General features: G+C 44.0%; 1 protein-coding gene across 3 annotated transcripts in view; it reads left to right on the top strand.

The window, feature by feature from the left end:
- The window catches only part of LOC132407045 (cadherin-10-like), a 94354-nt gene that overhangs the window by 16613 nt on the left and 50970 nt on the right, over positions 1–26771 (top strand). For all 3 annotated transcript variants that reach the window (XM_059993286.1, XM_059993285.1, XM_059993287.1), the window contains exons 3-7: positions 827–1118; positions 6804–6923; positions 10880–11047; positions 17870–18048; positions 22011–22252. In XM_059993286.1, the coding sequence (XP_059849269.1) occupies positions 827–1118; positions 6804–6923; positions 10880–11047; positions 17870–18048; positions 22011–22252 (1001 nt within the window). The remainder of the gene's footprint in view (positions 1–826; positions 1119–6803; positions 6924–10879; positions 11048–17869; positions 18049–22010; positions 22253–26771) is intronic.

Genomic DNA, 26771 nt, shown 5'->3' with positions numbered 1-26771 from the left:
CTGATTCTATTGTGTTTCTTGCATTTGCCCACAAGAAAATGAATTGCAGGCTTGTATATGGTGAAATACTGTATCAGTAGAAACATAGAAAACCTACAGCACAATACAGGCCCTTTGGCCCACAATGCTGTACCGAACATGTACTTATTTTAGAAATTACCTGGGGTTACCCATAGCCCTCTATTTTTCTAAGCTCCATGTACCTATCCAGGAGTCTCTTAAAAGATCTTATTGTATCCGCCTCCACCACCATCGCTGGCAGCCCATTCCATGCACTCATCACTCTCTGGGTAAAAAACTTACCCCTGACATCTCCTCTGTACCTACTGTACTTCCAAGCACCTTAAAACTGTGCCCTCTCGTGTTAGTCATTTCAGCCTTGGGAAAAAGCCTCTGACTATCAACATGATCAATGTCTCTCATCATCTTATACACCTCTATCAGGTCACCTCTCATCCTCTATCACTCCAAGGAGAAAAGGCCGAGTTCACTCAACCTATTCTCATAAGGCATGCTCCCCAATCCAGGCAACATCCTTGTAAATCTCCTCTGCACCCTTTCTATAGTTTCCACATCCTTCCTATAGTGAGATGACCAGAACTGAGTACAGTACTCCAAGTGGGGTCTGACCAGGGCCCTATAAAGTTGAAACATTACCTCACGGCTCTTAAACTCAATCCCACAGTTGGTGAAGTCCAATGCACCGTATGCCTTCCTAACCACAATCAACCTGCGCAGCAGCTTTGAATGTCCTATGGCACTTTGATAAAAATATTTGATAATAAATATACACTGAACTTCAATTTTTTAAAATCCTATTTTCCAGATCCAGTCAGTTTGGCACAAGGAAGGAAAAACTAAATATCAAATCCAGGGTGAGGGAGCCGGCACTATATTTAAGGTGGACCCCGACACTGGCGATATTGTTGTCTATAGAGAGCTGGATCGGGAGACGAAGGATCATTACAAATTACAAGGAACTGTGATTGACAAGAAAACTTCGCAGCCAGTTGGCCCTGTCACCAACTTTACCATTCAAGTAATGGACATCAATGATAATGCACCCATATTCATCAAAGATCCATTCAATGGAACCGTCGCTGAAATGTCCAGCAATGGTAAGGACCTGGCCACATCCACAGCAGTCAGAGAGCAAATGAAGCTTGATCTACTTGCCCCTCCATCAATCCCCAGGGCAGGGAGATTACAGGTTCAAAAGCCAGTACAGCTCCTTCCTGGGGCTTTTATTGTTCAGACCGTTTTTGGAGTATTCTGAGCAGTTTTGACCCCTTATCTAAGAGGGGAACTGCTGGCATTGGACAGGGTCTAGAGCACAGGTTTGTAACCCTTTTTGTGCCATAGATGCCTACAATAACTGAGGGGTTTGTGGACCCCAGGTTGGGAATCCCTTGTCTAGAGAGAACATCAGAGAAGCGGCTGGGCTATGGAGACCCAGGAAGGCGTTGGACCCATCCGCAGCTGACAACTGTGGAAGTCTAAGGATCTCCTTTCCCAACGCACTCACCTCTCCTCCAGCTTAAAATAAGTATCACAGGAGTGGAATGACTATTTTTGTATAGTTCCTGTGGGGATCTTCAATGTTCCCATTTAGAACTACTAGAGCTGAAATCTGTAGTCACAGGTACGGCAATAATCAGAATTGTTTCAACCCAGTCAGTAAGCTACAACTTCAAGCCCTGTCGCCATCAGATTTCTGAATGGCCCATGAACCCGTGAGCCCTACCTCGCTATTATTGGAAATATTTATTTGTGTAACAAATAGCATTTTATCTCTGTTAACAGAAAAGAACAAATTTCACATCAGATGTCAGTGATAATAAACCTGATTCTGGTTCTGATAGTGATACCAATCATCTTAGACAGATTCATATTGAAATTGTTTTATTATTGTTACATGTGCCAAGATACAGTGAAAAACTTTCCTTGCATTGTATTTATACAGATCGGATCTTTACAAAGTGCATTGAGGTAAAACAAGGTAAAATAATAACAGAATGCAGAATAAAGTGTAACAGCTACAGCCACAGTCCAGGTAAATGCTAAGGTGAAAAGTGGAAATGAGGGTGTGAGGTCAAGAGTCTACCTTAGATCAGAAGACCATAAGATATAGGAGCGGAATTAGGCAATTGACCCATCAAGTCTGCTCCACCATTCCATCAGGGCTGATTTATTATCCCTCTCAACCCATTCTTCTGCCTTCTTCCCTTTGACACCCTGGCTAATCAAGAACCTATCAACCTCCACTTTAAGTATACTCAATAACTTTGCCACCACAGCTGTACAAGGGCAATAAATTCCACAGATTCATTACCCTCTAGTTAAAGAAATTCCTCCTCAATAATAGAAGACATCCTTGTTCTAAATGGCTGTCCCTCTCTTATGAGGCAGTGCCTTCTGGCCCTAGATTCACCCTCTAGGAAATGTCCTCTCCACATCCACCCTATCTAGGCCTTTCGAGAGACTTCAGTGAGATTCTCCCTCATTTTCTAAATTCTAGAGAGTACAAGCCCAGAACATCAAATGCTCCTCGTACATTAACCCTTTCATATATACAGAAAGGTGCCAGAAAAGGGCCAGCACCATCATGAAGGATCCCATCGACCCTGCTCATGGACTGTTTGTCCCACTCCCATTAGGGAGGAGGCCATGAGCATCCATGCCAGAAACAAAAGATGCAAAAGCAGTTCCTTTCCCCAAGCAGTAAGGCTGATCAACCCTTCCACCCTCTAACTCTACCACTACTTCATTATTTCCTGCCAGTCACCTTACAACCTAGCGTCACTTTATGGACGTACAATCATTGACGTGAAAAGAAGTGGTTCCAATATTGACCCCTGCAGGACACTTCTAATCACTGGCAGCCAACCAGAAAAGGCCAACTTTATTCCAATTCTGCCTCCTGCCAGCCAGTCGATCATCTACTTCCTACCCATGTAATACCATGCGTTTTTATCTTCTTAAGCAGCCTGATGTGCAGCACCTTGTCAAAGGCCTTCTGAAAATCCAAGGTAACAACATCCACTGACTCTCCTTTGTCTATCTTGCTTGCTATTTCTTCAAAGAATTCCAACAGTTTTGTCAGGCAAGATTTCCCCTCAAGGAAACCATGCTGACTTTGGCCCATTTAACCATGTGCTTCCAAGCTCCCCAAAACCAAAAGCCTCCATAATGCACTCCAACATCTTGCCAACCACTGAAGCCAGACTTCACTGGCCTAGAATTTTCTTTCTTCTGTCCGCCTCCCTTATTAAATGTGGAGTGACATTTGCAATTTTCCAGTCATCCAGGACCATTCCAGAATCTAGTGATTCTTGAAAGATCATTACTAACGCTTCCACAATCTCTCTAGCTAACACATTCAGAAACCTGGGGTGTAGTCCATCTAGTCCAGATGACTTAACTGCCTTCAGACCTTTCACCTTCTCCCTAGTAATAGCAACCACACTCACTTCTGTCCCCGGCACTCTCCAACCTCCCGCATTCTGCTGGTGCCTTCCAAAGTGAAGAATGATGCAAAATACTTAAGTTCATCTGCCATTTCTTTATCTCCCATTACTATCTCTCCAGCATCATTTTACAATGATCTGGTATCCACTCATACCTCTTCTACTCTTTATACTGTATATCTGGAAAAAAATGTTGGTATCCTCTTTTATATTGGGTAATTTGCATTAATTCATATTTCATCTTTTCTCTCCCCATAACTTTTTCAGTTTGTTTCTGTTGACTTTTAAAACATACCAAATTATCTAACTTCCCACTAATTTTCACTCTATTATGTCTTCTCTATTCCTTTGATTTCCTTTGTCAGACATGATTGCCTCAGCCTCTCTTTTAGAATACTTCTTCATCTTTAAGATGTATCTATCCCACGCCTTCTGAATTGCCCCAGAAACTCCAGCCGTGGTTTTCTGCCATCGTCCCCTTCCAATCAATTTTGGCCAGCTCCTCTCACATTCCTCCGTAATTCCTTTTACACCATTGTAATACTGATGCATCTGAGAATTCCTTCTCCCTCTCAAACTGGAATGTGATTTCTATCATATTGTAGTCAAAGGCCCCTAGGAGTTCCTTTACCTTAAGCTCTCTGATCAATTCCAGTTTATTGTACAACACTCGATCCAGAATGGCCTTTCCCCTAATGGGCTCAACCACAAGCAGCTCTGAAGAACCATCCCATAGGCATTCTGCAAGTTCTCTCTCTTGGGACCCAGCACCAACCTAATTTTCCCACATTGAAATCCCACATTACTATCATAACATTGTTCTTTTTACATGCGTTTCTATCTCCCCTTGTAATTTATACCCCACATCCTGGCTCCTGTTTGGAGGCCTGTATGTTACAGTAGGATAGAAACTGTCCTTGAAGCTGGAAATATGTGTTTTCAGGCTTTTGTATCTTCTGCCGGATGGGAGAGGGGAGAAGAGGGCATGACCAAGGTGGGTGGGGCCTTTGATTCTGCTGGCTGCTTTACTGAGGCACTGAGAAGTGTGGAATGAGTTCATAAGGGAAGGTTGGATTCTGTAATGCCCTGAGCTGTGTCCACAACTCTGCAGCTTCTTGCAGTCACGTGCAGAGCAGTTGCCGTGCCGACCCTTAATACACCCAGATAGGGTGTTTTCTGTGGTGCCTTGATAAAAAATGATAAAGGTCCACAGGGACATGCCGAATTGTTTTAACCTCCACAGTACCGTGGAAAAGCTTATCTTGCACACTGCTCATACAGGTCAATTCATTACACAGTGCATTGAGGTAATGCAAGGTAAAAGAATAAAATGCAGAATAAAGTGTTACAGTTACAGAGAAAGTGCAGGCAATAAGCTGCAAGATCATAACGAGGTAGATTATGAGGTCAAGAATCTACAATGCCTATAAAAAGTGTTCAACCCCTTAGTTTTCATGTTTTATTGTTTTTACAATGTTGAATCACTTTGGACTTCATTTGGCTGTTTTGACACTGATCAACAAAAAAAAAGTCTTTTATGTCAAAGTGAAAACAGATCTCTACAAAGTGATCCAAATTAATTACAAATATGAAACACAAATAATTGACTGTATAAGTATTTGCCCCCCTCCCCTTAATATGACACACCAAAACATCACTGGTGGGGCCGATAGGTTTTAGAAGTCACATGATTAGCTAAGGTGTCCTATCTATATATTAATCTGTGTGTAGTCAAGATGCTTCAATTGATTGTAGTAAATGTACACCTACACTTGGAAGGTCCAGCTGCTGGTGAGTCAGAATCCTGGCAAAAACTACACCATCAGGACAAAAGAACACTCCAAGCAACTCCACAAATAGTTTTTCTATGTTTCTATGTTATTGAGAAGTACAAGTCAGGAGATGGATACAAGAAAATTTCCAAGTCACTGAATATCCCTTTGAGTACAGTTAATTCAATCACCAAGAAACGGAAAGAATATGGCACAGCTGTAAATCTCCTTTCAGCAGGTCATCCTCAAACACCGAGTGACTGTGCAAGAAAGAGACTAGTGAGGGAGGCCGCCAGGAGACCCAAGACAACTCCAGAGAAGTTGCAGGCTTCAGTGGATGAGATGGGAGAAATCGCTCATACAACTGTTGCCTGGATGCTTCATCAGTCACAGCTTTATGGGAGAGTGGATAAGAGAAAGCCAGTGTTGATAAAAGCTCACATGAAATCTCAGCTAGAGTTAGCCAGAGGAGACTCTGAAGTTAGCTGGAAGAAGGTTCTATAGTCTGAAGATACCAAGATTGAGCTTTTTGGCCATTTGATTATCACTGTTTTTGCCGTAAGCCAAACACCATCAAAAACACACAGTGAAACGTGGTGGTGACTGCATCAGGTTGTGGGCTGTAGGAGACCCTGGAAGTCTTGTAAAGTAGAGGGTAAAATTAATGCAGCAAAATACAGGGAAATCCTGGTGGAGAACCTGATGAAGTCTGCAAGAGAACTGCGACTTGGGAGATTTGTTTTTCTGCAAGACAATGACCCCAAGCATAAAGCCAAAGTTACACAGGAATGGCTTAAAAACTAACAAAGTTAATGTCCTGGAGTGGCCAAGTCAGAGTCCAGACCTCAATCCAGTTGAGAATTTGTGGCTGGACTTGAAAGTGGCTGTTCACTCACGTTCTATGCAATCTGACAGAGCTTCAGCAGTTTGGTAAAGAAGAATGGTGAAAAATTGCAGTGTCCAGATGTGCAAAACTGACAGAGACCTATCCACACAGACTCAAGGCTGTAATTGCTGACAAAGGTGCATCTACTAAATACTGACTTGAAGGGGTGAGTAATTATGCAATCAATTATTTTGCGTTTTATATTTGTAATTAACTTGGATCAGCTGTCTTCACATTGACACAAAAAAGTCCTTTTCTGTTGATCAGTGTAAAAAAGCCAAATTAAATCCACTGTGATTCAACGTTGTAAAACAATAAAACATGAAAACCTCTGAGGGGGGAGAGTGAATACGTTTTATAGGCATTGTGTCTTATTGTACTCGGGGATTGTTCAGTAGTCTTGTGTTGACACAGACATGCCACACTTCTTTACCCTCCTCAGGAAGTAAAGGTGTTGGTGAACTCTCTGGGCCATGACATCAATATGGTTGGACCTGGATAGGCTATTGGTGATATTCACACCTGGGACCTCAACAGAAATCAGAAATGATAGAAGATGGGAGTTTGGTATATATGCATTGAGTATTTCCCTGTGCCAGAGGTGTCTGACTGTGGCAGTTCGGATCTGACTATCATCAGCTTATGGCAGTTCTGATTTGATTTCTTTACCCACCACAGGAACCTCTGTTCTGACTGTCAGTGCTCATGACCCAGATGATCCAACAGTTTACAAAAATGCCAAAGTAACATACAAAATTCTGAGCAAGCAGAAAGATTTCGTCATGGACCCACACACTGGTAAGTAGTACACATGATCTGATCAGAGCATTTCTGTCTGATGAGCAGGAAATGAACTGGAACTATTGATTTAGAGATACAGTGCAGACTAGGCCCCCAGGGCTTTCAAGCCACACTGTCCTGCAACCCAAGCATAATCATGGGAGAATTTACAATGACCAATTAACCTAATAACCAGTGCTTTGGACTGTGGGAGGAAACTGGAGCACCTGGAGGAAACCCACACATTCCATGGGGAGGATGGGGATGGGGTTTTGGGGTTTGCTGTTCTTGGTGTTGTTTGCACAAACTGTTTGGTTTTTTTCACAGGGATGGGGTTTTGGACTTTGCTGTTCTTGGTGTTGTTTGCACAAACTGTTTGGGCTTTTTGCACGAGGATGGGGTTTTGGGGTTTGCTCTTCTTGGTGCTGTCAGCATGATTTGCTTTTTGAACTTGGGAACGTCGGTGTGTTTCTTTGAATTTTTTTTATTTTGTAGCTGTGTGGCGAAGACGAATTTCAGAGATGTACACTGCATACATACTTCGGTAATAGATGTAGCTTGAAGTATTGTGCACAGCTTTGGTCACCGTGCTATAGGAAAGATGCCATTGATCTGGAAAAGGTGCAGAGGAGATTTACGAGGATGTTTCCACACTGGCAATATTGTGTTCAGTTCTGGTTGCCACGTTATAAGGCAGGGATCATAAGATGCTGCATTTCGAGGGGATGCAGAGATTTACCAGGGTACTGCCTGGATTAGAGGACATGTCTGATTCAATACAGTGAATAAGGGACTATCTAAAACAGACTAGACAATACCAATTTTGACATTATTTCCCAGCCATTTAAACCTCTCCGCACTGCCCAACAACCCACCAATTTAAACCTAGTTTAATCGCAGGACAATTTTCATTGACCAGTTAACCCAGTAACTGGTAAATCTTTGGACTGTGGGAAGAAACCCATTCAGTCACAGGGAGAACGTACAAAATTTCTTATGATGGATGCCGGAATTGAACTCTGAGCTCCCACACACCAAGCTGTAATAGTGTTGCATAAACCACTATGCTACCGTGACACCCATGTGTTTTCTTATCAGTGACTGATGCAGTACCTCCGTGTACAATCTGTACTTACACTAATACTGAGGGGCAATGAGCAGGCATAGGTCACAGGTACACAAACATCCTTCAGCTAGCGCTGCTCCAGGTGAACGAGGGAAGGTGCAGCATGTTGTCTGGACTAGAGAGCATTCTTAAGTGAGGGTAGGTTTGCTGAATGAGGGCTTTTCTCTTTGGAGCAAAGCAGTATGAGAGGTGACTTGATAGAGGTGTATAAGATGATAAGATCAAGGGGATGGACAGACTTTTTTCCCAGAGTGGAAATGGCCAAAATGAGGGGGTATAATTTTGAGGAGATTGGAGGAAAGTATTAGGGGGATGTCAGAGATAAGTTTTTTTACACAGAGTGGTAGAGATAAACACTTTCTCAGTATTTTCCATCTCTTTTTCCGCTACTTATTTACTTTTTTAAAAATATATTCTTATTGTAATTTATAGTTTTTATTACTATATATTTTAAAGCACTGATGCCACGAAACAATAAATGATGATGATATTAAACCTGATTCTGATACATTAGATAGATGTAACTTGTAGATAGGCATCTGAATGATAGAAAAATGGAGGGCTATGTGAGAGGGAAGAGTTAAATTGATCTTTAGAGTAGGGTAACGGCCATTGCCTTGGGGCCAAAGAACCTGTACTGTGCTGTAATGGACTAAGTTCTATATTTGATGTTATAGGCACAATAAGGAGATGAGTTATGGAGATAGGTAGAGTATGCTGGGACTTTATTCCTTAGACCACAGCAGAATGAGGGGTGATTTAATCTGATGTAACAATCATTGGGACATAGATAGGGTGAACGCACCTGCAGCCTATTTAAACCTAGTTCTCATCCACAGTTCTTGGTCATTCCTCGAGCCAGCCAGCCACAACCAGCTGCTCTGAGCTTTCACTCTCCCTGCCTAAAGCTGACCTTGTTGCTTGTTGTGCTTTCCTCTGTGCCCATGGTCAAATTTTTATACAATCAGTAGCTAAGTAGCCAGGATAATTATCACACTGCAGTCTGCAAGACATTGCTTCATGTTAGTTGGTTAGTGAGGCATCGGTTACTTCATTCACAGAAGGTAGATATTGCTGGCAAGGCCAGCATTTATTATCTATGCTGGGTACCTTTGAGAAGATGGTGAGCTGCGTTCTTTGGGCCATATGGAAAAGATTGGAACTGGAGGCCGGTTCAGCTTGCTGCTCCACAAGGTTTACTCACCTCCATGCTGAACTGAAGCTGTCGCCTGCAACGAACAGGCTACTGGGTTTGCAGCAGTGATATCTGGCTTCGCAAATGTGGACTCGCTTTCATGAATTTCAGTTTGCACAATTTGTTTTTTTCTGCCCTTGGGTGTTAGATGGTATCTTTTTTTAATGGTTTCCTTGGGTTTCATTGTTTTGTGGCTGCCTGTAAGGAGATGAATCTCTCGGTTGTACACAGTATAAATACTTTGAGATTAAAGGTACTTTGAAGTGGAGGTCCTCCCCTGGTGTTATTGGGCAGTAGAGTCCTGGATTTAGACCCAGTGTGGAAGTTGCGGTAAGGCAAGGGTCAAAAACAACGTCCAAATAAGAATAGGTTGTGAAATGCACCCAACAACTCAGGGACAAATGCTTTACCAACTCCAAAATGTCACTGGTTGTCAGCTTGTAGTTTCTATTGACTTTTTACATTTCTACTGTGAATGGCGATTGATCTTGCAAGTAAAGAATTCAAACATACATAATTTACCAAATGGTCAAAATCCATAACTGGTAAGCTAATTCTGTATAGAAATAGCAGTTTTCAAGTTCAAATTCAAATTCCAGTTTAATTATCATTGAACCATCCATGAACTAGCTGGTGGTGTTGTGGGTTCCACACCAGAGTTTGAGGCGACTGATCTGGCTGTCTCCTTGCATGCTTTCCATCTGTGCTGAGCGTCGAACTAGCAACCTGGCCGCATAAAAGAGCAGACAAACGCTAAAGAAATGGCAAGGTTGCTGCCTGGCGCAGAGTGGAACAACAAATACAGGAATACCAATGAATATAGCGAAAAGAAACAGCGTTCCTCCGCGGCCAAGGTGCAAAACACAGTACCAGATGCACACAGCACAAAGCACACATAACCCGTATAAGATAGCAATTAAACATACCATGGCATACGCACGCATGCAATCCAGCTTATCATTTCACCAATCGAATAATGGAGGGCAGCAGCACCAGAAGAGGCCAGCCCCCCCCAACCCAGCATAGACGTCGCACTACACCTCCTCCGACATCTTCTGTCCTGGCTTCTGAACAGTGTGGATGACAGGGACCATGCTGTGCTCCTTGTGCACGAGTAACTAAAGTATGTCTGAGCCATTTGTGAGCATGCATTCTGGGCACAGTTATTTCAGTTAATATCGATGACGACGCCAGCAGTGAATGATAGCTTCCCAAGGTAGGATGCTGTTTAACTTGGAGTGGACATGTGTTCCATGCACACGCTGACTTTGTCCTTCTTGGTGAAAGGTTGCTGGTTTGGGGAGATAGTGGATGAGTGACTGCAGTAGTTTATCAATAATATACACTGGTGATGGGGCGGGGGATGCAATTGAATGGGGCGCCAATTAAACAGGCTGCATTGGCTGGGCTGGTGTCAGGCTTCTTGGCCAACTTGTGCCAACTCCACACGAACAGAGGCCGGGGTTGAACCCGGGTCTCTGCAGGCGAGAGACAATGGCCCTGCCAACTGGTGAGAATGTTGAAGCTTCTTGAGAACTTTCTAAAGTTTTTACATAAAGATGGCCTTCCTTTGCAGAAAGTTTTGCCTGTGAAGAATCCCACATTCAGAATCATAAAAGGAAACTCTTAATTAATATATTTTTTTTAACCTAGGAATCATATATGTACACAACTCAGAACTGGACAGAGAAACGAAGAAAAATTATCAGCTGGTAGTACAGGCCAAGGACATGGAATTTGAAACAGGAGGAAGGAGTTCTTCAGCAACTGTGTACATCTCTCTGACCGACATCAATGACAACGCACCCTACTTTGAGAAAAGTACGATCTATTTCTGACTACTGGTGACCAAAGTCAGGGACATAGCATGCAGCATCTCCTCATGCATGGCAGACCTTAACTTTAGTTCCACTGCTGAAATAATTTGTATCCACAGCTGAGAAATACTATAGAATTCAGGCTGTCAAAGTCCAATTAATACCCCAGCATTCCAAAATCACTGAGGAAAGATAAAAGCAGAAAATGCCGGAAACAACCAACAAGTCAGGAAGTATTTCAGGCTGAGGATTTTTAGCAGTGTGGAGGTATGAGGGATCTTGGGGTCCAAGTTCATAGATCTCTCAAATTTGCCGTGCAAGTTGATAGGGTTGTTAAGAAGACTTGGTGTGTTGGTCCTGATTCGTCGGGGGATTAAGTTCATGAGCCACAAGGTAATATTGCAGCTCTATAAAAATCTGGTCATACCGCACTTCAAACATTGGAGAGCCTGCCTTAAGGTTAAGTGAGCTAGGTCTTATAAAGCAAAGGAATTTGAGAGGCAATTCGATAGAGGTATGCAAGATGATAAGCTACATAGGGTAGCAACCAATGCCTTTGTCCCAGGGTGGCAATGGCTAATAACAGTTGACATTCTTTTCAGGTGATTGGAATATCAGAGGTAGGTGTTTTCTTCCACAGAGAGTGGTGAGTGCAGAGAATGCTCTCCCGGGCTAGTGCTAGAGGCAGACACAAAGTACAAAGTAAATGTATTATGGAAGTACATATATATCAGCAGCTACAACCCCAACATTCATTATCCTGTGGGCGTGCTCAGCAAGCCTACAGAATAGTAACTATAACAGAATCAATGAGTGGCCAACAAACTAGGACCATAAGACACAGGAGCAGAATTAGGCCACTCAGCCCAGCGAGTCTGCTCCACCATTCCATCATGGCCGATCCTGGATCCCACTCAACCCCATACACCTGCCTTCTCACCACATCCTTTGATGCCCTGACCAATCAACTTCTGCTTTAAGTATACCCGCAGACTTGGGCTCCACTGCAGTCTATGGCAGAGCATTTCACAGATTCACCACCCTCTAGCTAAGAAAATTCCTCTTTACCTCTGTTCTTAAAGGTCACCCGGGAGTCTTGCACAAGGACTCCTAAGTTTGATGTTTGAATTTTCTCCCCAGTTAGATAATAGTCCGTACTATTGTTCCTTTTACCAAAATGTATTCTCATACATTTCCCAACTCTGTATTCCATCTGACAATTTTTGCCCATTCTTCCAAGTCCTGCTTCAATGACATTGCTTCTTCAGCACCACCCCTCCACCTATCTTTGTATCATCTGTAAACTTTGTCACAAAGGACTTTCAACCAGAGTGCAGAAAACAACAAATTGTGCAAACACAAAAAGAAGAAGCAATAATATCAATAAATAAGCAATAAATATCGAGAACATAAGATGAAAAATCGATATTAAGGATTTTTAAGGAAGTCTTAGCTAGGCATATGGATAAATGAAAAATGGAGGGTTATGTGAGAGAAGCATTAGATTGATCTTGGAGTAGAGTAAAAGGCCATCACAACATTCTGGGCTGATGAACCTGTACTGTGCTGTACTGTTCTGTGTTTTGTGTTCAAAAGGACATTTCACGTCAACAGATTTTTCATGTTCCACTTTTGATATCCAATCTAAGTTCTCTGGTTTAAGGATATTAGACCATAAGACATTGGAGCAGAATCAGGCCAACTGGCCCATTGAGGCTGCTCTGCCATTCCATCATGGCTGATCCTTTTTTTTCTATCTCCTCCTCAATCCCAGTTGCCTGCCTTCTCCCCTTTAATGCTATGTCCAATCAAAAACCTATCAATCTCTGCCTCAAATACACCCAATGACCCGGCCTCCACAGCTACATGTGGCAACAAATTCCACAAATTCACCACCATCTGGCTAAAGAAATTTCTCTGCACCTCTTTTATGAAAGGAAACCCCTCTATCCTGAGGCTGTACCCTCTTGTTCTAGTCTCTCCCACCATGGGAAACATACTTTCCACATCTACTCTGTCTAGGTCTTTCACCATTCGAAGGGTTTCAATGAGATCTCCCTCCCTGTCCTTCTGAATTCCAGCAAGTACAGACACAGAGCCATCAAACGTTTCTCATTCGATAACCCTTTCATTCCTGGAATGATCCTTGTGAACCTTCCCTGGACCCTCTCCAATGCCAGCGCATGTTTTCTAAGATGAGGGGCCCGAAACTGTTCACAGTACTCAAGGTGAGGCCTCACCAGTGCCTTATAAAGCCTCAGCCTTGTTGCCCTATTACAGATTGCCAGGTCTGATGTGGTGGCCATCACTCAATCGTGGTTTCTAGTTGGGAGCTGAATTTCCAAGGTTACATGCTATATAGGAGGGATAGGAAGGTAGACAGAGGGGTTGGTGTGGCTGTACTGGTAAAGAATGGCATCAAAGCAGTAGAAAGACGTGACATAGGATTGGAAGATGTTGAACCCTTGTGGGTTGAGTTAAGAAACAGCAAGTGTAAAAGAACTTTGATGGCAGGCCTTCCAACAGTGGCTGGGAGGTGGACCACAGGTTACAACAGGAAATAGAAAAGGCGAGTCACAAGGGCAGTGTTATGGTAGTCATGGGAGACTTTAACATGTAGGTTGATTTGAAAAATCAGGCTGGTAATGGACCTCAAGTCAGTGAGTTTGTTGAACGCAGAAGAGATAGCTTTCCAGAGCAGTTTGTCATTGAGCCTACTAGGGGATCAGCTATACTGGATTGGGTGGATTGTAAAGAACCGGAGGCAATTAGGGAGCTTAAGGTAAAGGAACCCTTAGGAACCAGTGATCACAATATGATTGTGTTGAACTTGAAATTTGATAAGGAGAAAGTAAAGTCTGATGTAAAGTCAGTATTTCAGTGGAGTAAGGGAAATTACAGTGGTATGAGAGAGGAGTTGGCCAAAGTATTTGGAAGGAGCTGCTGGCAGGGATGTCAGCAGAGCAGCAATGGTGTGTGTTTCAGGGGAAAGTGAGGAAGGTGCCAAAAATGAAGAAATATTCAAATAGCAAAATAGTACAACCGTGGCTGACAAGGGAAGTCAAAGCTATTGTAAATGCAAAAGAGAGGGCATACAACACAGCAAAAATTAGTGGGAAGATAAATTTTAAAAACCTACAGAGAACAACTAAAAAAATCATTAGAAGGGAAAAGATGAAATATGAAAGCAAGCTAGCAAACAATATCTAAGTGGATAGTAAAAGTTTTTTCAAGTATGTTAAAATAAAAGAGAAATTAGAGTGGATATAAGACTGCTAGAAAATGAGGCAGGAGAAATAACGGGACAAGGAGATGGCTGCTGAACTAAATGAGTATCTTGCGTCAGTTTTCACTGTGGAAGACACAAACAGTATGCTTGATGTTGTAGTGTGTAATGGGAGAAGTGGGTGCAGTCACTGTTACAAGAGAAAAGGTACTCAAAAAACTGAAAGACCTAAAGGTACGTAAGTCACCCGAACCAGATGAACTGCACCCTAGGGTTCTGAAAGAGGTAGTGTTAGGTTGAGGTGGCATTAGAAATTAACTTTCAAAAATCATTGGACTCTGACATGGTGTCAAAGGACTGGAAAATTGAAAATGCTACTCCACTCTTTAAGAAAGGAGGAAGTTAGCAGAAAGGAAATCATAGACCTATTAGCCTGACCTCAGTCGTTGGGAAAATATTAGAGTCAATTGTTAAGGGTGAGGTGATGGAGAACTCGGTGACACAGGACAAGGTAGTACAAAGTCAGCATGGTTTCCTTCAGGAACAGTCCTGCCTGATGAATCTGGTGAAATTATTTGAGGAGATTACAACTAGGATAGATAAAGGGAATGCAGTGGATATTGTATATATGGACTTTCAGAAGACCTTTGACAAGGTGCCACACATGAGGCTGCTTACCAAGTTAAGAGCCCATGGTGTTACAGGAAAGTTACTAACATGGTTAGAGCATTGGCTGATCGGTAGGAGGCAGCAAGTGGGAATAAAAGAATCCTTTTCTGGTTGAGTGCCAGTGACTAGTGATGTTCTGCAGGGGTCGGTCTTGGGACCACTTCTTTTCATGCTGTATATAAATGATTTAGACAATGGAATAGTTGACTTTATTGCTGAGTTTGTAGATGATGCAAAGATTGGTGGAGGGACAGGTAGTGTTGAGGAAACAGGTAGGCTGCAGAAGGACTTAGACAGATTAGGAGAATGGGAGAAAAAGTGGCAAATGATATACAATGTTGGAAAATGCATGGTCATGCACTTTGGTAGGAGAAGTAAAGGTACGGACCATTTTCTAAACAGTGAGAAAATCTGAAAATCTGAGATGCAAAGGGACTTGGGAGTCCTTGTGCAGAACACCCTAAAGGTTAACCTGCAGGTCGAATCAATGGTGAGGAAGGCAAATGCCATGTTAGCATTCATTTCAAGGGGTTTAGAATACAAGGTAGGTAGTGGTGTGGAAGTGGTGTGTAGGTAGTGGTAGTGGTAGGAAGTGAGGTAGGAAAAGGCTTAGAAGCCTTATATTCAGTTGGGAGGAGACTTTCTGTGTGTGACTACCAACACAGAAGACATGAGCTGCACCAAGATGTGGACACTGGACCTCTGGTGTGGAGATGTGTAGAGATTGGACCTCTAATGATGCAGACCGTAATGAATATCGATGCGGTGAGATGAACCTTCAGTGGAACTGTGAGCTCAACAATTCAGACTGTTCCCTCACCACAAAACAAGGTTAAGGATGAGAATGAAGCGAGTTTGTCAATCGGCTAAACTTGCCCAGCATTCTACTGAACCAAGAATATTTTGTTTTGTGGAAAGTCAAAGCAGTTGTGTGGGTCAGGGTTCGTTTTGGTCTGATAGAGATACACATCACTACTGGTGTATTCACTTTGACTATAAGATGTAGGAGCAGAATTAGGCCATTTGGCCCATCGATTCTGCTCCACCATTCCATCATGACTGATTATTTATCCCACACAAGCCCATTTCTTGCCTTCTCCCCATAAAACAAGGAGGAACCTATCAACCTCTGCTTTAAATATACCCATTGCATTGGGATTTGTTAGCATTGGAATTAGGGCTTTTCAACAAGTGATAAAGATCAGCTATATTTATCACATGTTCATTGAAATACTGAAAGATGAGTTGTTTCGTGCCCAGTCAGCGGGGATGCTGGGAGTAGCCCACACTTTGCCATGCTTCCGACACCAACTCAGCATGCCCACAGCTCACTAACCTGAAACATATACCTTTGGAGTGTCGGAGGAAACACACAAAGACACAGGGAGAATAGTCAGACTCCCTACACAGAGTGACAGAATTTAAACCCTAATCAGTGATCGTTGGCACTGTAAAGCAATGAGCTAACCACTACGCTACTGCGCCACAAGCAGTGATGATACAAAGTAATTTATCAAAGAACTACATATACGACAGACTAGCGCCATGGCAGATTGCAACATCCAAACAGCCAACTGTTGCTCTCCCCTCTCGCTGTTGCAGGAGTGATATCTGTCTCTCCCCTCTAGTGCGAGAGAGCCTGTCTGAGATGTCGACGTGTTGGGATGGACAGTAGTTCTTGCTGGATTCTAGATTACGGTCTCTGGGGGCTTTGCTGCTGCTTGTTTGGTGGGGGGGGGGTGATGCTTTTACTGGAGCAATTGGGGGAGGGAGTGGGAGGAGGGTTAATGCATTTGATCTATTGCATCTGGTGCTCTCCTCTACATCCGCGAGACCCGACACAGATTGGGGGACCGCTTCGTCGAGCGCCTATGCTCCGTCCGCCACAACAGACAGGATCTCCCGGTTGCCACTCACTTCAACTCTCCTTCACATTCCCGTTTGGATATGTCCATACATGGCCTCCTCTACTGCCATGATGAGGCCAAACTCAGGTTGGAGGAACAACACCTCATATACTGTCTGGGTAGTCTCCAGCCCCTTGGTATGAACATTGAATTCTCTAACTTCCAGTAATTCCCTCCCTCTCCTTTCCCCCATCCCACTTTCACTCTGTCTCCTCTTCTAGCTGCCTATCACCTCTCTCATGATTCTGCCTTCTTCTACTACCCATAGTGCTTTCCCCTTCTTCACCTCTCCTGCCTATCCCCTCCCTCCTTCCCCTCCCTCACCCCTTGATCTCTCTTCTGATTGGTATTTCAACCTCCCCCCACCTTCTTTATAGGGCCCCTGCCCCCTCCTTCTTTAGTCCTGACGAAGGGTCTCGGCCCGAAATGTTGACTGCTCCTTTCAACGGATGCTGCCTGACCTGCTGAGTTCATCCAGCTTGTTTGTACGTCTTGATTTGACCACAGCATCTGCAGTGTACTTTGTGTTGATGCATTTGATGCTGCTTTTGCATGGGAGGGGGATGAAGGGCTTCGGGGGTCTAACGTTTTCAGTCATTCATTCTTCGGGGATATTTTTTCTGTTTCATGGATGTCTGTGAAGAGTAGAAATTTCAAGTTGTAAACTAGACATTCTTTGATATTAAATTGAACCATTGGACCATGTACAGTAATGTCCTGAGATTCATTTTCTTGCAGGCATTTACAGTGGAACAAAGAATCAGAAGTACAATAGAATGAATGGAAAACTACACACAGAGTGATGATCAGTGTCTCCTGCCCCGTAACCCACTTACCGTCAGTAAACAAGTACTTAGTATTTTCCAGTCAAGCCCCAGCCCTGATTAATGTGAGCAACACATAAAATGCTGAAGAAACTCAATGGGTCAGGCAACAACTATGGTGGGGAATGGACAGTTGACATTTTAGGTCAAGAGGTCTCTTTTATGGGTCTGAGTAATGTGGAGTTTTGTTGTCTGAGCAGGCGAATATATCTATAAGGTGCCAGAAAACACCTCGGTTGGAGTTGAATTTGGACGAGTGGAGGCAAAGGATCTCGATGAAGGAGAGAATGCGAAGATTTTGTACACAATTGAACCTAACAAAATGCTTCAGATCACAACCCATCCAAGTACACAGGAGTGTGTGATAATGCTAAAAAAGGTAATTTTTCATTAATGATAAAATTCTAAAACTTATTCTTTACTGTCTCTGCCCAGAGACCGTGTAACAGGACAGTGTAGAGGAAGATTTATCCTGTATCAAATGAATGTTGTCTCTGCCCTGAGATTCTGTGACAAGGCAGAGTAGAGAGAGCTTTACTCTGTCTCTAATGGGTGCTCTTGGACTGTGTAGAGGGAGCTCTGTCCTACAGTTTCTCTGTGCTTAGATATGAAGATTTATGACACTGGAAATCTGAGAATGTGAAAAGGCTCTTTGCTCTGGGATGCTAAGAGACAATTTCATAGAGATCTTGAAATGAAGGGCGATTTTGATGGTGTTAGTTCAGAGGGAATGTGTTCAACTGAAGACCACAGCAGGAAACCATCAATGAAAGAGAGTCACCAGGAATCGCAGTGGGAATTCAGAAGAGATTTCTTTGCCCAAAGAGTGTGGGGAATATGGTATTCGTCCCACAGGGTGAGATGTGCAAGTGGAGATCTATTTAAGGGGAGCTTGAGGGAGATGGAAAGTGATGATTACCCTAGTATGATAAGACCATAAGAGGAGCAGATTTAGGCCATTTCACCCATTGAGTCTGCTTTGCCCTTTCATCATGGCTGATCTTCTCAGCCCCAGTCTCCTGACTTCTCCCCGTATCCCCTCCTGCTCTGGCTAATCAAGAATCTATCAACCTCTGCCTTAAATATACCCAATAACTCTGCCTCCACAGCCAGCTGTGGCAACGAATTCCACAGATTCCCCACTCTCTGACTAAACCCAAAATGGGAAAGACTGCCTTGGACATTAGCGTTGACTAGATGGGCTGCATGGGTTATTGGAAGCACTAAGAGGTGATTTTTTTCTTTGTTTTTGCTCATGGCGGGGCTATGAGACCGTAAAACTACGTCCTCTCATTTTAGACTCTGCTATTCTGGGAAAAAGATAAACCATCCACCCTATCAAGTTCAAGTTTATTGTCACCTGACTGTACATATATACAACCAAATGAAACAATGTTCCACCGGATCATGGTGCACCCACAAAACATACATCACACACAGACATGAAACAAAATTTTACCATAAATAAGTTAATAAAAGATAATTCAACGTGCATGTAGTACAGAGCACAGGTAAACAGTGAATGTATATACAACCAAATGAAACAACATTGACCAGAGTTATCATCATCATTTTGTGCCATGTGGTATGATGTGGGTGATCCATGGTCTTCCATTGGTCTTTAATCTGAGAAGTTCTAACAAAGTCTTCAAAACTTTTGTCTGTCCGTCTCCTCGATGTAACTCATGAATGTCATGTGCTATGACCCTAACTTTTTCTTCCGTTAATTTTTCCCGTCACTGCACCCACAAAACGTATATACAACCAAATCAAACAACATACCGTGACCGGCAGTCTTGGTCCTGATGTCCCGGTACTTCTTTCCTGGTGGTAGTGGGTCAGCGAGATTGTGGGATGCCTGGTAGGGATCCTCAATGATGCTCTGGGCCCCTCATCAGCAGCACTCCTGGTAAATGGCACAAACGGGGGGGGGGGGGGGGGGTGGAGGGTTGAGACGCAGGTAATCCTGTCGTGTGTGCCTTTCCTAATTTAATTAACTTCTAGCTATTCACTCCTCAGTCTTGGACACTGCAGTGAAATCAACCCAATTTTGTCCAACCTCTCCTTATGGCTAATACTCTCTAATCCAGACAGCATCCTGGTGAACCTCTTCTGCAGCCTTTCTAAAGCCTTCTTATCCTTTCTGTAATGGGGTGACCAGAACTGAAAACAACACTCCAGAAGTGGTCTAACCAAAACGGTATCATGATTCCTTCACCCTTGTACTCAGAGCCCCATCTGAAGTAGGCAAGCACACCAAACGCAACCTTCAGCACCTTGTCTACCTCGTTCTCCATATTCAGGGAACTATTCACAGTACTGTGCAAAAGTCTTAGGGACCCTAGATTTTTTATATGGCTTCAGATGGTATAGCCTCCACAGGTCCCTGTCTGGATTACCTGGAGAGAAAGCCAGAGTCTGCAGAACTGTGAACAACCTCACAGCCGATTTTCTTATAAAACTGTACAACAGTGTACCTAAGAGAACTGATGCAGTTTTTACATGTGCTTAAAACTTTTGCACAGTACTGTAGCCATATCCCTAGCTCCATCTGTTATACAAACAAAGCCCAATTGTTTGACGTGTCCTGACCTGATGTAACTTTTCCCCTACACCTGGGACATATTTAAGTTGATGTTGCTGAGACTTGTGGACCTGAGTTATAGGGAATGGTTGAGTAAGTTAGGATTTTATTCCCTGGAGTGTAGGAAAATGAGAGACGATCTTATAGAGGTATACAAAATTACAAGGGTGCAGATAGAATAAATTCCCCTGAGGTTGGGCAAGACCAGAACTGCAGGTCATGGGTTAATGGTGAGAGGGGAAATACTTATGGAGAGTTAGAGAGGAACTTCTTCATTCAGAGGGTGGTGTAATTGTGGAATGACCTGCCAACGGAAGTGGTGGATGTGGGTTCAGTTATAACACACAAGAGATACTTTATATTTCTTATTGTAGCTTTTAGTTACTTTTTATGTATTGCACTGTTCTGCTGTCACAAGAGATTTCACGTGATACAGAAGGTAGGTGATAATAAATCTGATTCTGTGAATTTGGATTGATGTGTGGATGGGGGGGGTATGGAGGGCTATGGTCAGGGTGCAGGATGATGTGATGAGGCAGAAGACCAGGCCAGCACAGTGAGATGGGCTGAAGGTCCTGTTTCTGTGCTGTATTGCTCTATGGCTCAACGACTACATGACTAACATAGAATAGTACAGCATGGGAACAGGCCCTTCAACCCATCATGACTGTGCTAGCCATGATTCCAAATGAAACTAATCCCATCTGACTGCACATGATCCATATGCCTCCACTCACACCGTCATTTGTGTGAATGCCTCTTAAATGACACATTGCATCTGCTTCTACCACCTTGCTGGCAGCCTGTTCCAGTCACCCAACACTCTCTGAGTAAAACAGAGTTGCCCCATACATTTCCCATTAACTTTTCCCTTCTCACCTTCAATCTGGACTCTCCTAGTACTTGATATATCTACTCTTGGAAGAAGACACGTTTTTCTACCCTGGTCTTGCTTCATAATTGTACATATATCTGTCAGGTCTTCCCTCAGCCTCTGATATCCCAGAAAAAAAATGACCCAATTCTGTCCAACCTCTCCTTATTGTTTATACTCCCTGGTCCAGGCGGGATCCTGGTCAGCCTCCTCTTCCAACCGGAAATCCACACACTTTGAGAGCAGCAGGACCGAAGTGTCACACAAACCTGCTTCCCTGGCCTAGCCAGAAGACCAGAGGACATGAGAGCAGAGTTAGGCCATTCAGCCCATTAAGTCTGCTTTGCCATTCCATCATGGCTGATTTATTATCCCTCTTAACCCCCATTCTTCCGCCTTCCCCATAACTTTTGGCACACTTACTAATCAAGAACCTATCAACCTCTTTTTTAAATATACCCAATGACTTGGCCTCCACAGTTGTCTGTGGAAATGAATTCCAAAGAGTCACCATCCTCTTCATCCCTGCTGGAAAGGGACATCCTTCTATTCTGAGGCTGTGCCCTTTGGTCCTGGACTCACTCACTATAGGTAACACCCTCTCCACATCCACTCTGTTGAGGCCTTTCAATAGTCAATAAGTTTCAATGAGATGCTCCTCATTCTTCTAAACTCCAGCAACTACAGGTCCAGAGCCATCAAACACTCCTCATACATTAACCCTTTCATTCCAGGGATCACTTTCGTAAATTTCATCTGGGCTCTCTCCAACGCCGAGGGAAATGTTCATAGTTGTCTCTTTAGAGAATTTGTTCTCCTGCAGTACAAATCTTTCTCCTTCATTGAATTGAGCTGAGCTGATCACTGCTTTCGATCCTACCAGCCCCTAGACTTTGAGACCAAGCGACTACACCGTGTGCGAGTGGAAGCAGAGAACCCCACGCCAGTGAAGGGGAAACGGTACAAGGACAGCACCACACTGGTGATCGAGGTGCTGGACGTTGACGAGCCTCCAGTGTTCATCCATTCTCCGTACCGCTTCCAGGTGCGTGAGAACCGGCCCAAGTCCACTCGCGTGGGACTTGTTTCTGCAGAAGACCCGGATCAGGCAAAGAATCGCATCAGGTGAGAGGTTAAACCACGATGCAGTCAACTTTCAAGTGCAAGTTCTTGTCTTGGGCATTCACCCAGGGTATAAATGTCAGGAAAGTTGCCTGTCTCCAACAGCAGAACACTATTGGTCTAGGTGCAGGTCAATGGGACTAGGCCGGGGGTCGGCAACCTGCGGCTCCCGAGCCATTTGTGGCTCTTTCACCTCTGTGCTGCGGCTCCCTGTGGCTTTGGGAAATAATTGGTCAGTATTTAATTAAAATGTATTTTATGTTAGTTTGTTAGCTTTTGAAATGTAATTATGGTGATCTTGTACAACCTAAGTGTAGCGACACATTTCCTGCCACATCCGAAACGGCTCACAATTAGCCAGCATTCCGGCTAAGGGAGATAGCCTACGGGGGTTTGTGAGTACGCGTCTTTTGCAGCATCTGCGTCCATGGGGGCTGGGTTGAGGGAGGCTTAAAAGCAAGGCTGTTTAGTTCGAATAAAGCTATCTTTGACTGCAGTTTACTGACACCGCTACGTGTTTTTATCGCTGGCTGTCCAGACGGAAAGTGCTGAAACGCTTTGTCGCGTGTCTGGAAGAAGTGAAAACTTTCCTGGGCAGCAAAGGGCTCACCTTTCCTGAGCTGGAACAGCCAGAGTGGCTGGAAAAGCTACACTTCATGGTAGACATGACAGCGCACCTGAACACGCTGAACACAGCTCTTCAGGGGAAAGGACGAACAGCCCTGCACATGTTGGAGGATGTTTTGGCATTCGAGCGCAAGTTGACAGTGCTTGCCAGAGATTTACAGAAAGGCACTTTGTCTCACTTCCCCAATTTGAGAGAGTTCAAACAAGGTCACGACATGATAATTTCGGAGTATTTACATTCTGCAATCATCGCAATGCAAACATCGTTTGGGAAACGCTTCTGTGAGTTCAGAGAGGAAAAAAACACATTATCCTTCCCGGTCACTCCCTTAAGCATCGATCCTTCCCTACTGAATACGACTGCATTGGCAGGTGTGAGTCAACCTGATCTTGAGATGGAACTGGCCGACATAGCCGACAAAGACATATGGGTGTCCAAGTTTAGACGCTTGACAGCAGACCTTGAAGATGTTGCCCGTCAGAAGGCCGTTCTTGCTCAGAAACACAAATGGAGTGATATTGAAAACCTCACAGATGACAGCTTGCGATCCTGTGTAAAGATGAAGGTGACATCATACAGCCCTGATGTGCAGACGCTGTGCGCTGAGGTCCAGGAGCAGAAATCCCATTAACCAAGTATGATAAATATTTTAATTGCCTATTATTTTACTTATATTCATATTTTTTCATTGTTCAGTGAAATAGTCCTTTCATTTTTCAGGATGACAGCTGGCTGACGTTATTTTTGGTTTGCTGCTGGCGGAAAATTTAAGTTCGGCGTTTTTCATAAATACAAGAAGGACTCAAATAGACATTGAATATTTTACTTAAAAGTAACTTTCAACCCAACGTCTTTTTTTCGGAGTTCAAAATGTTTTTGTTGCATGCAGAAATGTAATTTCGTTTTCTCTGCAGGAGTTCATCAATTTCATAAATGCAACACATTATAGTTTGTTTATACATAGCATAAAGGCAAAAAAAACGTTGTATGCAGTGTTATTTCATTTTAAATGTCAAACGGGTTTTGCGGCTCCCAGTGTTTTCTTTTCTGTGGGAAACGGGTCCAAGTGGCTCTTTCAGTGGTAAAGGTTGCTGACCCCTGGACTAGGCAGTTTAAAAAGTCTGACATGGACTGGAAAGGCCAAAGGGGCAGTTTAGTTTTCTAACACTCTGCACTGCAGACATGACAACTGAAAGTTAACATAAACTTAAATTACCTTGAGGCCCTCCGTTAGTTGGGGTCAACCATGGATGCTGCGTCCCATCTGTCTATGTGATATGCAAGCCAGAGCAGTATGGCGTACAAGCTGTCGCCAGTGCAGCAAGCCCTCCGTCTCCACGCAGCTGATGAATCCAAAAGAGATGGTGGAGACCGATACAGCTTGGCACCAGCCGTGTCACAGGAGTTTGCCAGTCGGCATAGAACTCAACGTAGGACCGTCGTAGGGACTCCAGCTCCGGATTTTTCCTCGGGGTTTACTCCTGAAGCTTTCCCCATGAGAGGGTATAGACACAAGGGAATGGAAGTTCGAGATCAGAGTTTTCCTTCATCTAGATGAGCTGCCGACAACAGCTGATGAGCCCCATCTGCCTGAGGCGGCTGGATTTAAGGCGCCAGTAACCCACCTTTGCCACTTCTCCAGTCAGTAGAGACAGTTCCGCGCACGTGAAGGCCAGGAACTGGATTTGGTTGTCAGAGGCTATTCGAGACGCAGGGCATTGAGAGCATTTAAGTTTCCCACTGCCCTCTAGCCCGGCAATGCAACCTTAAGGAACCTCAAATTAACCAAGTTAAACATCAAAGTTCAAAGCACATTTATTACCAAAGTATGTATAAATTGTATAACCTTGAGATTGGTCTGCTTACACAAAGCAAGAAAGTCGAAAGAAGACAATTTAAAAAAAAGACCAACACCCAATGTGCAGAGAAAGAGGAGAAAAATCATGCAAACAGTAAAATCAAGCAACAGCATTCTGAGGCAAATTAGAGCCGAATCCTGGAGCAACTGAAATCGGCCTACTGCCTCAGTCTCAGTTCATCATATAGCAGGGCAAATCGCTGTGAACCTTAATCAAACTAGTTCAGGTTGAGAGAGAGAGAAAAAGAAATCCTGTCCCAGAGTTTTTCAGGTCATTTCAAGAACCTGAGCACAAGGGATTCTGAACCTGAGCACAAGAGGTTGTGAACACAAGAGAAAATCTGTAGATGCTGGCAATCTTGAGCAGCACACACAAAATGCTGGAGGAACTCAGCAGCAGGTCAGGCAGCATCTATGGAGGGAAGTAATCCTGATGAAGGGACTCAGCCCGAACGTCAACTGTTTATTCCCCCCCCCCCCCCCCATAGATGGTGCCTGATTTGCCGAATTCCTCCAGCATTTTGTGTGTGTGGTTCAGAACCTGATGGAAGAGAGGAAGAAGCTGTCATTGAACATTGGGTCTTCAGGGTCCTGTACTTCCTGCCTGATGTAAATGGCTCTTTCTTCTTTAAGAATACAATATTCTCACAGAATGTGAATCACAGGGAAACAAGCAACGTAATTAAGGTGCTGCATGGAGTTGCAATTATTATTACTGGCCACTATACAACTCTGCTCTACACCCACATGCTGACCGAAATGGCCTAGCAACCTATTGTACTGTCCATGGTTCACCATCATTTTCTGATGAAAATATTAGTAAATAAAATATCCAGAATAGCAACAGAAGGTGCTGCAGGTATTCCATAGTTCAGACACAGGCAGAGAGAAAGAGGCAGGGGAGGGGAGGAGGAGGATGCTGATGTTGTTTACGTTTCAGACTGGCAACCTTTCATCAGAGCTGGAATATGTTGACAATTTTAAATTTCAAAAAGTGGGAGGGGAGAGGGAGAGAGAGAGAGGGGGGAGAGGGAGAGAGAGAAGGAGGGGAGAGAGAGAGGGTGAAAGGGAGAGAGTGAGGGAGAGAGAGGGAGAGTGAGAGAGAGAGAAAGAGAGGGAGAGAGAGAGGGAGAGAGAGAGGGTGAGGGAGAGAGGGAGAGAGGAGAGAGAGGGAGAGAGAGAGGGGGGAGAGAGAGAGGGAGAGAGGGGGGAGAGAGGGAGAGAGAGAGGGAGAGAGAGAGGGAGAGAGGGAGAGAGAGAGAGGGAGTGAGAGAGAGGGAGAGGGTGACAGGGAGAGAGAGGGGGTGAGAGAGAGGGAGAAAGAGAGGGAGAGAGAGAAGGAGGGAGAGAGAGGGAGGAGAGAGAGGGAGAGAGAGAGGGGGAGAGAGAGAGAGGGAGGGAGAGAGAGGGGGTGAGAGAGAGGGAGGGAGAGAAAGAGAGGGAGAGAGAGAGGGAGGGAGAGAGAGAGGGAGAGAGAGAGAGGGAGAGGGAGAGGATTACGTTTCAGGTCGATGACCTTTCACCAGAACTGGAATTAGTCATTGTAAAATTGAAAACGATGTGCAGAGACAGTAAAAGGGAAATGGGTGGGAAGAGCAGGAGGAACATGATGAAAGGTCACCCACCAGATCACTGACCCTTTCTCTCTGCACAGGCACGTACTGACTTACTGAATCATTAGACAGTAAGAGAAAGGAGCAGAATTCAGCCCATCGAGAGAGCTCTGTCATTCCATCACAGCGATTTATTATCCCTCACCCCATTCTCCTGCCTCCTCCCCATAACCTTTGACACTCTAACTACTCGTCCTCCACTGTAAATATACCCAATGACTTGTCCTCCACAGTCGTCTGTGGCATTGAATTCCAGAGATTCACTACTGTCTGGCAAAAGAAATTCCTCTCCATCTCTGTTCTAAATGGACATCCTCTATTCTTAGACAGTGCCCTCTGGTCCTAGACTCCAGGAAACATCCTCTCACAGTCCACTCTATCTAGGCCTTTCGATATTCGATAGGTTTCACTGAGATCCTCCCT

This window comes from Hypanus sabinus, chromosome 17 (genome assembly GCF_030144855.1).
Source record: "Hypanus sabinus isolate sHypSab1 chromosome 17, sHypSab1.hap1, whole genome shotgun sequence".
Taxonomy (NCBI): Eukaryota; Metazoa; Chordata; class Chondrichthyes; order Myliobatiformes; family Dasyatidae; genus Hypanus; species Hypanus sabinus.
The sequence above is the reverse complement of the archived record's forward strand: the minus strand, read 5'-3'. Positions and strand labels throughout refer to the sequence as shown.